Source organism: Macadamia integrifolia, chromosome 8 (genome assembly GCF_013358625.1).
Source record: "Macadamia integrifolia cultivar HAES 741 chromosome 8, SCU_Mint_v3, whole genome shotgun sequence".
NCBI classification, from domain to species: Eukaryota; Viridiplantae; Streptophyta; class Magnoliopsida; order Proteales; family Proteaceae; genus Macadamia; species Macadamia integrifolia.
Genome location: NC_056564.1, coordinates 3,703,650 through 3,713,521, shown reverse-complemented (window position 1 = coordinate 3,713,521; position 9,872 = coordinate 3,703,650). Strand labels below are relative to the sequence as shown.

General features: G+C 38.1%; 1 protein-coding gene across 1 annotated transcript; it reads right to left on the bottom strand.

Annotated features, from left to right (window-relative positions):
• Nucleotides 1-1,216: 1,216 nt before the first annotated feature.
• On the bottom strand, nucleotides 1,217-9,872 carry LOC122086194 (probable LRR receptor-like serine/threonine-protein kinase At1g05700). The gene is made up of 8 exons (XM_042654923.1): nucleotides 9,847-9,872; nucleotides 9,484-9,759; nucleotides 8,127-8,611; nucleotides 7,895-8,027; nucleotides 7,712-7,780; nucleotides 7,517-7,588; nucleotides 7,356-7,424; nucleotides 1,217-1,433 (listed from the first exon to the last, which is right to left on the bottom strand). The coding sequence occupies exons 1-8, from the start codon at nucleotides 9,870-9,872 to the stop codon at nucleotides 1,217-1,219; spliced, it is 1,347 nt and encodes a 448-aa protein (XP_042510857.1).

Here is a 9,872-nt window from a genome sequence, read left to right as displayed (position 1 = left end):
ATGATTTGACTTTAGGAAACTAAAAAAAGATTAATGGCCGACATGTAAATGTCAGGGTAGCATTTTCTTGCCATTCCATTTTGGAAGAAAGAATTCTTGTTATTCCATCTTGGAAGAAAGAACTTTACCTGTTTGCGTGTATAAACTTAAACAAAGTAGATGTAGAAAGATTGTTGTCCCGTGTTGAAGATGCTCTCAGTACCTTTCCATTGACCCTATATTAGTGTGTACCTTTAAAATTAAGGTACAAATGCTTTCATACCTAGAGAGTGTGCAAGATACTTAAATTAAATAAAAGATTGGTCCAACATCAATGCTTAAAAACTTGAAATCAAGTGTGGGATCAGGTTTCCATTGATTATATCTAGAATTTGTTTGGGTTCGGCTTAACTTTGATCAAACTCAGTAAGTGAAGAATCGGAGTCTATCGGAATCATGAACAGAAAATCTTGGGATTTATTCATTAATTCATTGAGAATGCGCAAAATATATATTATAAATAGACATTTCATAGAGCATCTGTTGTAGGGTTTTTCCTAATTCTCAATGGGTTTATACAATAGAAGATACTGAGTGCGTTGGTCAATGTTCACCTACTTATACACACATGCATATAATAGGGTTCGATTCCACAACATTCTCTTTTGAATGTTGACTTTTAAAATCGAAGCTGTCACCATTAGACTAAGCTAGTGTTTGTTGAATAATTACTCGTTGATTTCCATTAAAACAGAGAACTCTGCTTTCATATAATTATGTTGTGCAAGTTCTACTGTTTGGTACATCGTTGGCTACATGTTGGATGTTTATTCAAGGCATTTGTCTGGTGGATGCTGGAGGCAATATTTCTTCTCCTTTTGGTGGCCCACTTGGCTTGTAAGATCCATTTATTTGTCCTGAGTGAACACAAGAAAAAACCAACTTAAATGAGAGAGAGAGATATTAGGTCAAAAAACAGGGCTAGCCAGGCCAGCCTAGATCTGAAATAGCAAAAATATGGGCTATTAGGATCAATCAAAGCCAACTAGAATCAAACCAACACAATCAAGGCCTGGCTGAGCCATCAAAGTTGGGCATGGGCTGACTTAGGGGACCAAGGGTTGGGCTGGGCCTGGTCCAGTTGCAGCCCTAGTATAAACCCTAACAATCTAATGATATAAAAAGCACTGATTAAAGTCCAAACATATATCCAAAGGTATCTTTAAAATTTAGTTGGCTAACCTGCATCCATGGATGTAATGGCTGCAGTTTTTCGCCTGTGGTATGTGACAGCCACAAGTGCCACGATCACCAACAAGACAATGAAAGCAGGGATTGTGACTCCTAAAATTATTGCTAAATTGCTCCCTTTCTTGCCGCTACTGCTTGTAGATGGAGAGCTCGAAGGCCCTGAACCCACACATGAGGCGCACAATTTCTGGTTGCCCGAAACACTGCAACATATATAGAGTTAATGGTTCCTAACTATAAACAAATGAAATATTACATACACTACTTCTAGTGATCTCGGAGACATGGTTTGAGGGGTTGAATGTTGGTGAGGTGGCCATTCGGCCTCATCATGGAATTACTGTGACAACGGTTATAAGAGTGATAACGGTCACAAGAAGGAGAAATTTGGGGGCGATTCCGTTGATTGGAAAAGAGCCGTTTTTCAACGGATCTATTGGCTCTATAAGAGAGTTGGAAAATATACGAAGTTTATCAATAAGTTGGAGCCCCAAAAATCTTGTGCTATCTCCGGTTTTGACTCTTCTCTTCTGTCTCCATAGTACAACAATGGTATCAGAGCTAAGGACGATCAACAATGTTGAACGGTGCCACGGCAATGGGGAATCGTACAACTTCACCGCAAGATCCGATAGACTGGCTAGGTCTTGAGTTTGCCCAGTTCGGCACAGGGTGATCTTGGGGAGTGGAACTGGCGTTTCAGTGCCTGGAAGGTCTGGGGAAGACAGAGGTCGTGTATTCTTGGGGTCACGCCATCGATCCCACCTACCAACAGACCGACTGCTCCGTCACTGGAAAGGATGCCACGGCCGGCGCTGGTCTACAAAAGCTACAACTCCTCTTCGAAAAGAGAAACCGGTGCTTCCAGATGCAGAAATCAGATCTGAAGAATCGGTAGATCTAGATGCAAAGATCACTTTGGACACTCATCGGGAGGCAATCCTGGTCGCCGAGTGCATCTGCACTTTCCTCTTTGTCTTTACCGGAGTCGGCACTGCCATGACTGTCTATCTATCCTCTACTGGATCGATCAGTTGCTAGCATCTTCTTGCTTCTCCCGCTATTGTGAACGAAATCTCATCGTCGCCGACCGCCACTGCCGACCGTCGTGTTTATCTACATCTAGGTCGATACAATGTTTTGTTTTTCCAGACACGCCAGAGGTAAGTGATGACCTTTAATTATCATTATAGAGGGCCACTTACAATTTATAATTATATAATATTGTTTGTTACTTATATAATATTAAATATGCATGATCACATGGGTTCACTTACTATTGTATTGTTTGTTATTTATACAATATTATTATAAAAATTATAATGGTCCGGTAACTTGTCTTATATGAACAATTGTAATTTATTTTACAATCATAATGGTGCCATTTTTTATTAGTTCGGTCATATATAACAATGTCTGTCCACTTACAATTTCATTTAATATTTTATTATTATTATTTTTTAAAATAATATTGAATATGTTGCTATTAGAGTTTTATATCTGAAGTGGAGACACACTTCTAATGTTCTTCACATGCATAAGTGGTTGCATTCAAGATATTGAATGGCAATCTTAATTTGAATTCCTGTTTTTCGTTATCACCTTGGCATTATAATGTCTGTATTATAGGTTGATATGTTTTGGAATTGTGAAGATACTGTGTATTAAGAGTTTACATGTTGAATGTATTCTTAGTTATGTTTTATATGTTCTAGAGATCGTGGATCTTATTAAAAATGATCTATAGCCCATAATAGGTCTCTGATGTATTTCCTTTTGGATTATTCAACCCAAAAGGAAAGTGTTAAACCTTTTGGTTTTTTAAGCATATTCATAAATTTCATGGAGTATAGATATATATGTTAAAGGTTTGATGAGTTGGTTTTGGTCATTTACGTGACACCACCTCCATGGGCTTTATGGATTGGCAATTATTTTCCATTATAGTACTTTGAGTCAAGGTAGACTCTTATTATGGGAATGTACTATGTTTTGGTCGATGATCACCTCTAGCCATAGTTTTGGTTTGGCGGGAAAAATATTTGTATTCTATACTAACTAGATGGTGGAAAAATACTCAGTCATGATTGAGGTTAGATTGGACTTGATATCCGTTAGAACCATATGACGTGATTGCTTGATAGTCTATTCAAGTGGACCAATTGTTAGACCACATGATCTTGGTATGCCAATGATAATATATCGATGCAATCATTTTATTAAATGTTATTTTTTCTTGCATCATTTTTAGTGATAATATATGCTCAATGGAATTTTTTGGAACTTATTGATATATTTAGTTGGTAATCTCATATGATCTGTCCGAGTTTATTTTGTCTACTTTTAGCAAGACAAGCTTTGTAGTCTAATATATTGGATATATATTAGCTTTTCATTACAAGTGGTATTGGAAGTATCAAAGTTAATGATGGGTCATGTTATGTATCATTTTTGGTAAATGATCATTGTTAGCTATGTTATTGGATTTACCATTGGATTTTTGGTAAATGATCATTTGTTCACCTAGTGAATCAATGGAAGGTCTGACATGAAATATGTCTTGATGCAAATGACTTTAGTGTTAAGTCAGAAATTTATCATATTCGTTAATAAAACATCCAATTGACTTATGGACTTCCAATGCCGGTTAAGTTTTTTTTGATGTTGAAAATGAGTTAATCGACATGTTACTAAGTTGACAAAATGACTTTGGATGTCAGGAAAAGGCTGGAAATCAATGCAATCTTTGTATTGGAAATTTTTTTAAAGCTTAGTTATTATGGTTGTTCAAGCAAAATGAGCCTGACGATCCGATTTTTGTACGGATCTTGTGGATTATGCTTAAAGTTTTATTTTTGTGCATTTGCATGGGATTATTTATGATATGAGATCTGAAATTGATAATATGCAATGGAAGGTGGTTGGGATTTGAAATTATGCTGACATATAGAACTTTGATTTCGGAAAAGCCCAACATTATGGAGTGTTTTTCCATGGATTTATGTTATTGCATAATTAGATTAAACCTTATGAATTAGGGGTAGGCAGGAAACCAAACTTAGAAAATCTAAAGAAGTAGGGATTAGTAGCCCATGTACAAATGCCTGTGTCATAAAGGAAAGAGTTGGATTCTAGAACGACCAGATGCAAGTTCATATGATATCCTGAATGATCAAAGGGATTAGGTTCTATCACCCTGAAAAGTGGTAGTTGAGACTCGTGATGCGGAATTTCTAGAGAAACTAGAAGAGGAACCGCTGTAGGAGGATCTAGAACCTCTGCATGTCATTGACAATGACTACGATGTTGACCATCAAGAGGAACCAAGAATTTTTTCTATCAAGGAATCCAAGCTCTTGAAGATCAAGTTGATCATCAAGGACAAGACCCGGAGCCGAGGGTAAGTGGGAGTAAAAGAAATAGAGTACCCCCAACTTATTTAGATGACTATTACCTTTAATTATGTCAATCATCTTGTCATACAATTGACACAGATGTGAAAGAAGTAGTCGATCCCATAACCTATAGTGAAGCGATGAAATCGCGAGAATTAGGTGAATGGTGGAATGCCATGTGGGAGGAAATTGTTTTTATGAAAACTTATGACCTACAAGAGGTAGAAATTTCATAGTTTGAAATGTGTACAAAGAAGATGGGTCTGTTGATAAATTCGAGGCACAGTTAGTTGCAAAAGGATATACACAGAAAGGTAGGAATAAAACTACTAGGATATTTATTTGTCGGTAGGGAAATTTGCCTCTATTAGATTGTTTTTGACACTTGTTGAACATCTGGACTTAGAGTTGTTCCAAATGGATGTCAAAAATGCTTTTCTCAATGGTGAGTTGGAAGAAATTGTACACTTATGCGACAACCTAAAGGTTTTCGGGGAATGGAACAGGAAAATATTGTATATTTGTATATACTTTGTCCTAATGTTCATGGTATTTAAATGATCCTTTAATTAGGATTCAAAGTTGTCAAATTGGACAACTGTATATATATTTTGAAGAGTGGGAGTAGCTGGAAATGACTTGGAGAGAACCAAGTACGAACTCAGTGATCGATTTGAAATGAAGGATATGGGGAAACATCTATAACGAAGATTGTATTTGAGTCAGGAAACTCTGTGTTGAAAAGATTCGGGATGCAGAATTGCAATCCCTCTTCAACTCCAATAGCATTGGGAATGACCTTATCAAAAGGTGGTCCTCTAGAAGGACAGGAAAAGTTGAATGTACCTTATGCTCAGGCAGTAGGTAGTTTTCTGTACGCGATGTTGTGTATACGACCGGATTTGGCTTTTCCAGTTGGTTTGGTAAATAGATACCAAAGTAATCCTGGATCTGCCCCTTGGGAAGCTGTGAAAAGGATTATGATATATATTAAAGGAACTAAACACTTGAAATTGTGTTTTCAAGCGGAAAAGCTTGAGGTTATTGGATACTCTGATGATGACTTCGGAGGTGATAGAGATTACTCTAAGTCCACCTCTGGTTATGTGTTTTTATATGGAGGTGCAATAGTTTCTTGGTGTAGCAAGAAACAAGGGTGTGTTGCTAGGCACCCACTGGAAGCTGAGTATGTTACTCATGCAGTCTAGATAAGACATTTGCTAAATGAATTTGGGCTGGATCTTGTAATTAGACCAGTGGAAATAAATTTGGGCTGGATCTTGTAATTAGACCAGCGGAAATAAATTTGGGCTGGATCTTGTAATTGGACCAGTGGAAATAAATGAATTTGGGCTGGATCTTGTAAATGGACCAGTGAAAATATTTTGTGATAATCAAGCCATAATAACTCGAAGGGGAAACATATAGAATTATGTAGTGGCACTATATTCGACATATAGTAGGAAAAGGTGAAATTAAAGTAACCTATGTACCTACGAGCGATATTGGGCCGATCCCTTTACAAAGGGAATTCATGCGGAAACTTATGTTAAGCATGTAAATTTAATCGGACTTAGGGTTATCTAATTCTGGAATTGAAACTAAGTGCTTGGAATATATAAGGGACTTAGGTCGGTCTAAGTCTGGAATTGGAACTGAATGTTCCTTGTCATGACGATCAGAATTTTATGATTATTATTCATGGAAAATTGAATGGAAATGTTTCTTGAAAATGGGAATGGAAATAATTCCTGGAAATAGGAATGGAAATGGTTCCTGGAAATGTCATGACGAATGTTCCAGGAAATGGGAACTTATAATGTGAAAGTAATTCCTGAAAATTGGGAATGTAAATGGAATTTGAACTATATGTTCGGAATAAATAATGGACTTAGATCTCTAAGTTTGGAATAGGAACTAAAGTTCCTTATCATGACAATATTTTTTTATTGCCCCTGAAAATGGGAGCGGAAATTGAAATGTCATGAAGGATGCCCCTGGAAATGAAAGCGGAAATTGAAATATCATGATAGATTGTTCCTAGAAATAGGAACGGATATCTAGGAACGGAAATGAAAATATCATCATGATCCTGGAAATTGAGAAACATGAATGGAATTTTTCATAATGTTGGTTCTTAAAAATGAGAACGGAAAATGTGAATTCGGCCAGAATGGCCAAGTGGGAGATGTTGGTGAGGTGGCCATTCGGCCTCATCATGGAATTACTGTGATAACGGTCACAAGAAGGAGAAATTTGGGGGCGATTCCGTTGATTGGAAAAGAGCCGTTTTTCAACGGATCTATTGGCTCTATAAGAGAGTTGGAAAATATACGAAGTTTATCAATAAGTTGGAGCCCCAAAAATCTTGTGCTATCTCCGGTTTTGACTCTTCTCTTCTGTCTCCATAGTACAACATTGGATTGAATTGATATTAGTCTTGATCAATCTAGATCAGTGGATCAGTATGGGTATTTCTGTCAGATCTAGGGTGATGATCGGTATCAGCCTTGACAAATCCCATTTCCAATCGGATTTAAATCCTCTGCCATGAGTGGCAGTGACGATTCAAAGGCTGGGGTGCATGGGGCTTGCCATTGAATCCTCACTGCCACACATTCTTTTACCGCAAAGGATTTTTATGCTTCCCGATATCGAGTTCCCAAACCATGCTCCGAGATCAAACATGATGGTGGTGGCTGAAACCAGATTGAGTTTCGAATCACTTACTCTAATTTGAACTTCTTTTTGGAAAGTGAGATTGGTACGGTTCCACTTAATTCATTATCCGCCAGGTTCCTTGAGAGAGAGAGAGAGAGAGAGAGAGAGATGAGTAAAGTAAGAGGAATGTGTTTCACAGAGGGAGATGGGGGCAGAAGAAAGAAACGTACAGCTCTTTAAGGTAGGGGAGATCGCCTAGGAAAGAAGGAATTTCTCCTGTTAAGCTGTTGTTGTGCAAATCTCTGTAAATGTGGTCAAGCAGTAAGGAATGGGTTTTAAAATATCAGATCATTAACAACCCCAAGAAATAAGCTTCTTTTATCTTAAAAAAAAAAAAAGTTTTAATTGTAAATAATTCTACTTACATGGTTTGAAGAGCAACCATGGAGCTAAAATCCGGAAGTGTTCCAGAGAGACCAAAGCCACTAAGAAGCCTGCAGGTCAATTCAAACATTTAAATGCTTTTTATGTCAGTAGATTAAAGCCATAAACTCTCTCTCTCTCTCTCTCTCTCTCTCTCTCTCTCTCTCTAGGAGAAGAGGATTTACAGTGCTGTAATGCGAGGCATAGCATCAGAGGTGCAAGCAACCCATTCCCAGGTATAAGGTGCTGGAAGGCAAGGATCGCCACTCCATTCTGCTAGCACAGAGAATTGGGTTTGTAATAAACTCAATTGTTGCACTGCATCAAATACAACAAGAGCAAGAATTATTAATGCTTAGTAGAATTAACCATAAATGGATGTCTAATCTAAGATATAGGTTTTATTTAGTACTATACCATCATCACTGTTGGTTCCATCTGTGAGTGGACCACTAACTATAAAGACTTCCATGGCATTTATCAATGGAGGAAGTGTGGAATTATTGGTGGAGACCAAAGCAAATGTATCATTGGAGGAAGCAGTGCCATTGACGATGTAAATCTCAGTACCAGCTCCATAGTATGGAAATATGGGTTTAGGGTTGATGGGTGAAGAATCCATGTCGATGGTGAAGGATCGTAGCTGGGTGTTATAATCTAGAGAATATAATTCTAAGAAATACATGTTAATATAGAATGGGACTGGGGTTATTGGAAGATGAGTTCCTAAGAAGAGAATGGGTATATTCTCTGTAGTTAATGCATTTCGTAGCACAGTAGTTGGAGGGAAGTCTAGGCACAAAGCAGTGTCGATAATCAGGATGTCACTTGTAACATCAACTACTCCATTGCCTCTTCCTGTTGCTCCAACCCATATTCGATCATATACGTCATCTGGGTACCTGCAGCCAAAACCATTAGTATTGGATTTGCTACAATATAAGATTCAAGGACCTATCTTGATTCTTACCTAGGGGTGTCATTATACAGTTATGGGATTTTTTTTTTTTTTTGGGGGGGGGGGGTGGGGGTTTCCTAATGGTTCCAATCCTATAACCATCCCATTAATTTGTTGGGTTTGAGACAGATAATGAAATTAATAATTTTATATCGAAAGTGGATAGCTTGATGTTGGCACTTATAGGTACTTGGGCACCCTCTCCTTAATGACTAATTTTGGGAGGTGAATTCTATCCAAGTCCTTAACAAGTGGTATTGAAGCCTGCTTGGTAGGACTAGGACGTGGTAGAGGATCTCAGTGGTTCCCGCATAAAGGGGGGTCCTAATGGTTCCAATCCCAAGGGGCCAATCCTAGAACCATCCCATTTGTTGGGTTCCACACAGATGACAGAATTAATAATTTTACATCAGAAATGGATAGCCCGATGTAAACACCTATAGGTACTTGAGCACCTAATCGCTAGTTTTGGGGGATGAATTATATCCAAATCCCTTACAAGTGGTATTGAAGCCTAATTGGCAGGACTATTTGACTAGGACGTGGCAGAAGATCTCGGTGATTCTTGTGTAAGGGAAGGGGGGGGGGGAGATGGGAAGATCTTAGACTCCCACGAGGAGGAGGAGATTATTGGGGATCCACGCAGGTGGCATGGTTCCAGTTTCATCTCAAATTGACCCCTTGATCTTCCCCCTAGAACTTGAAGACCTTGGGCAATGCTTAGAAATTTTATTGAGAAAAATTCTAGGAGGGACCAAAAGTATTGGATATCTTATGAACCATAAATTGAAAGATAAAAGATAAAAGATTAAGTACCTTATGGTTTTATTTGTACCAAAAGCAGCCCTTCTTGTTAAGAACAAAGCATAGTTGGAGTCGACCTGTTTATACATTGAAGAATCCAAATTCCTCACCTCAAGTGATGATATGAAAGGAAGCTGATTGGGCTGTGTCTGGGCTAAGCACACACTTATGGTATCCTTCTTTGCAACATATATGGCTTCTACATAAATCAAATCTTTACTGGAAGCGAACACGGTTGACCAATGGTTGCCATCCAATTGTATATCAAAGGTAGGGGGAGATTTCTTCCTGTCATAGTTGCCATAGTAAAAGCCTGCACGAACAAGAGCTTGGGTCCCCTTTGTGAAAGGGATTGAGTAGCAATTCTTCTTGTGAGTTGAGAATACCCTAAGAGTGCTCAT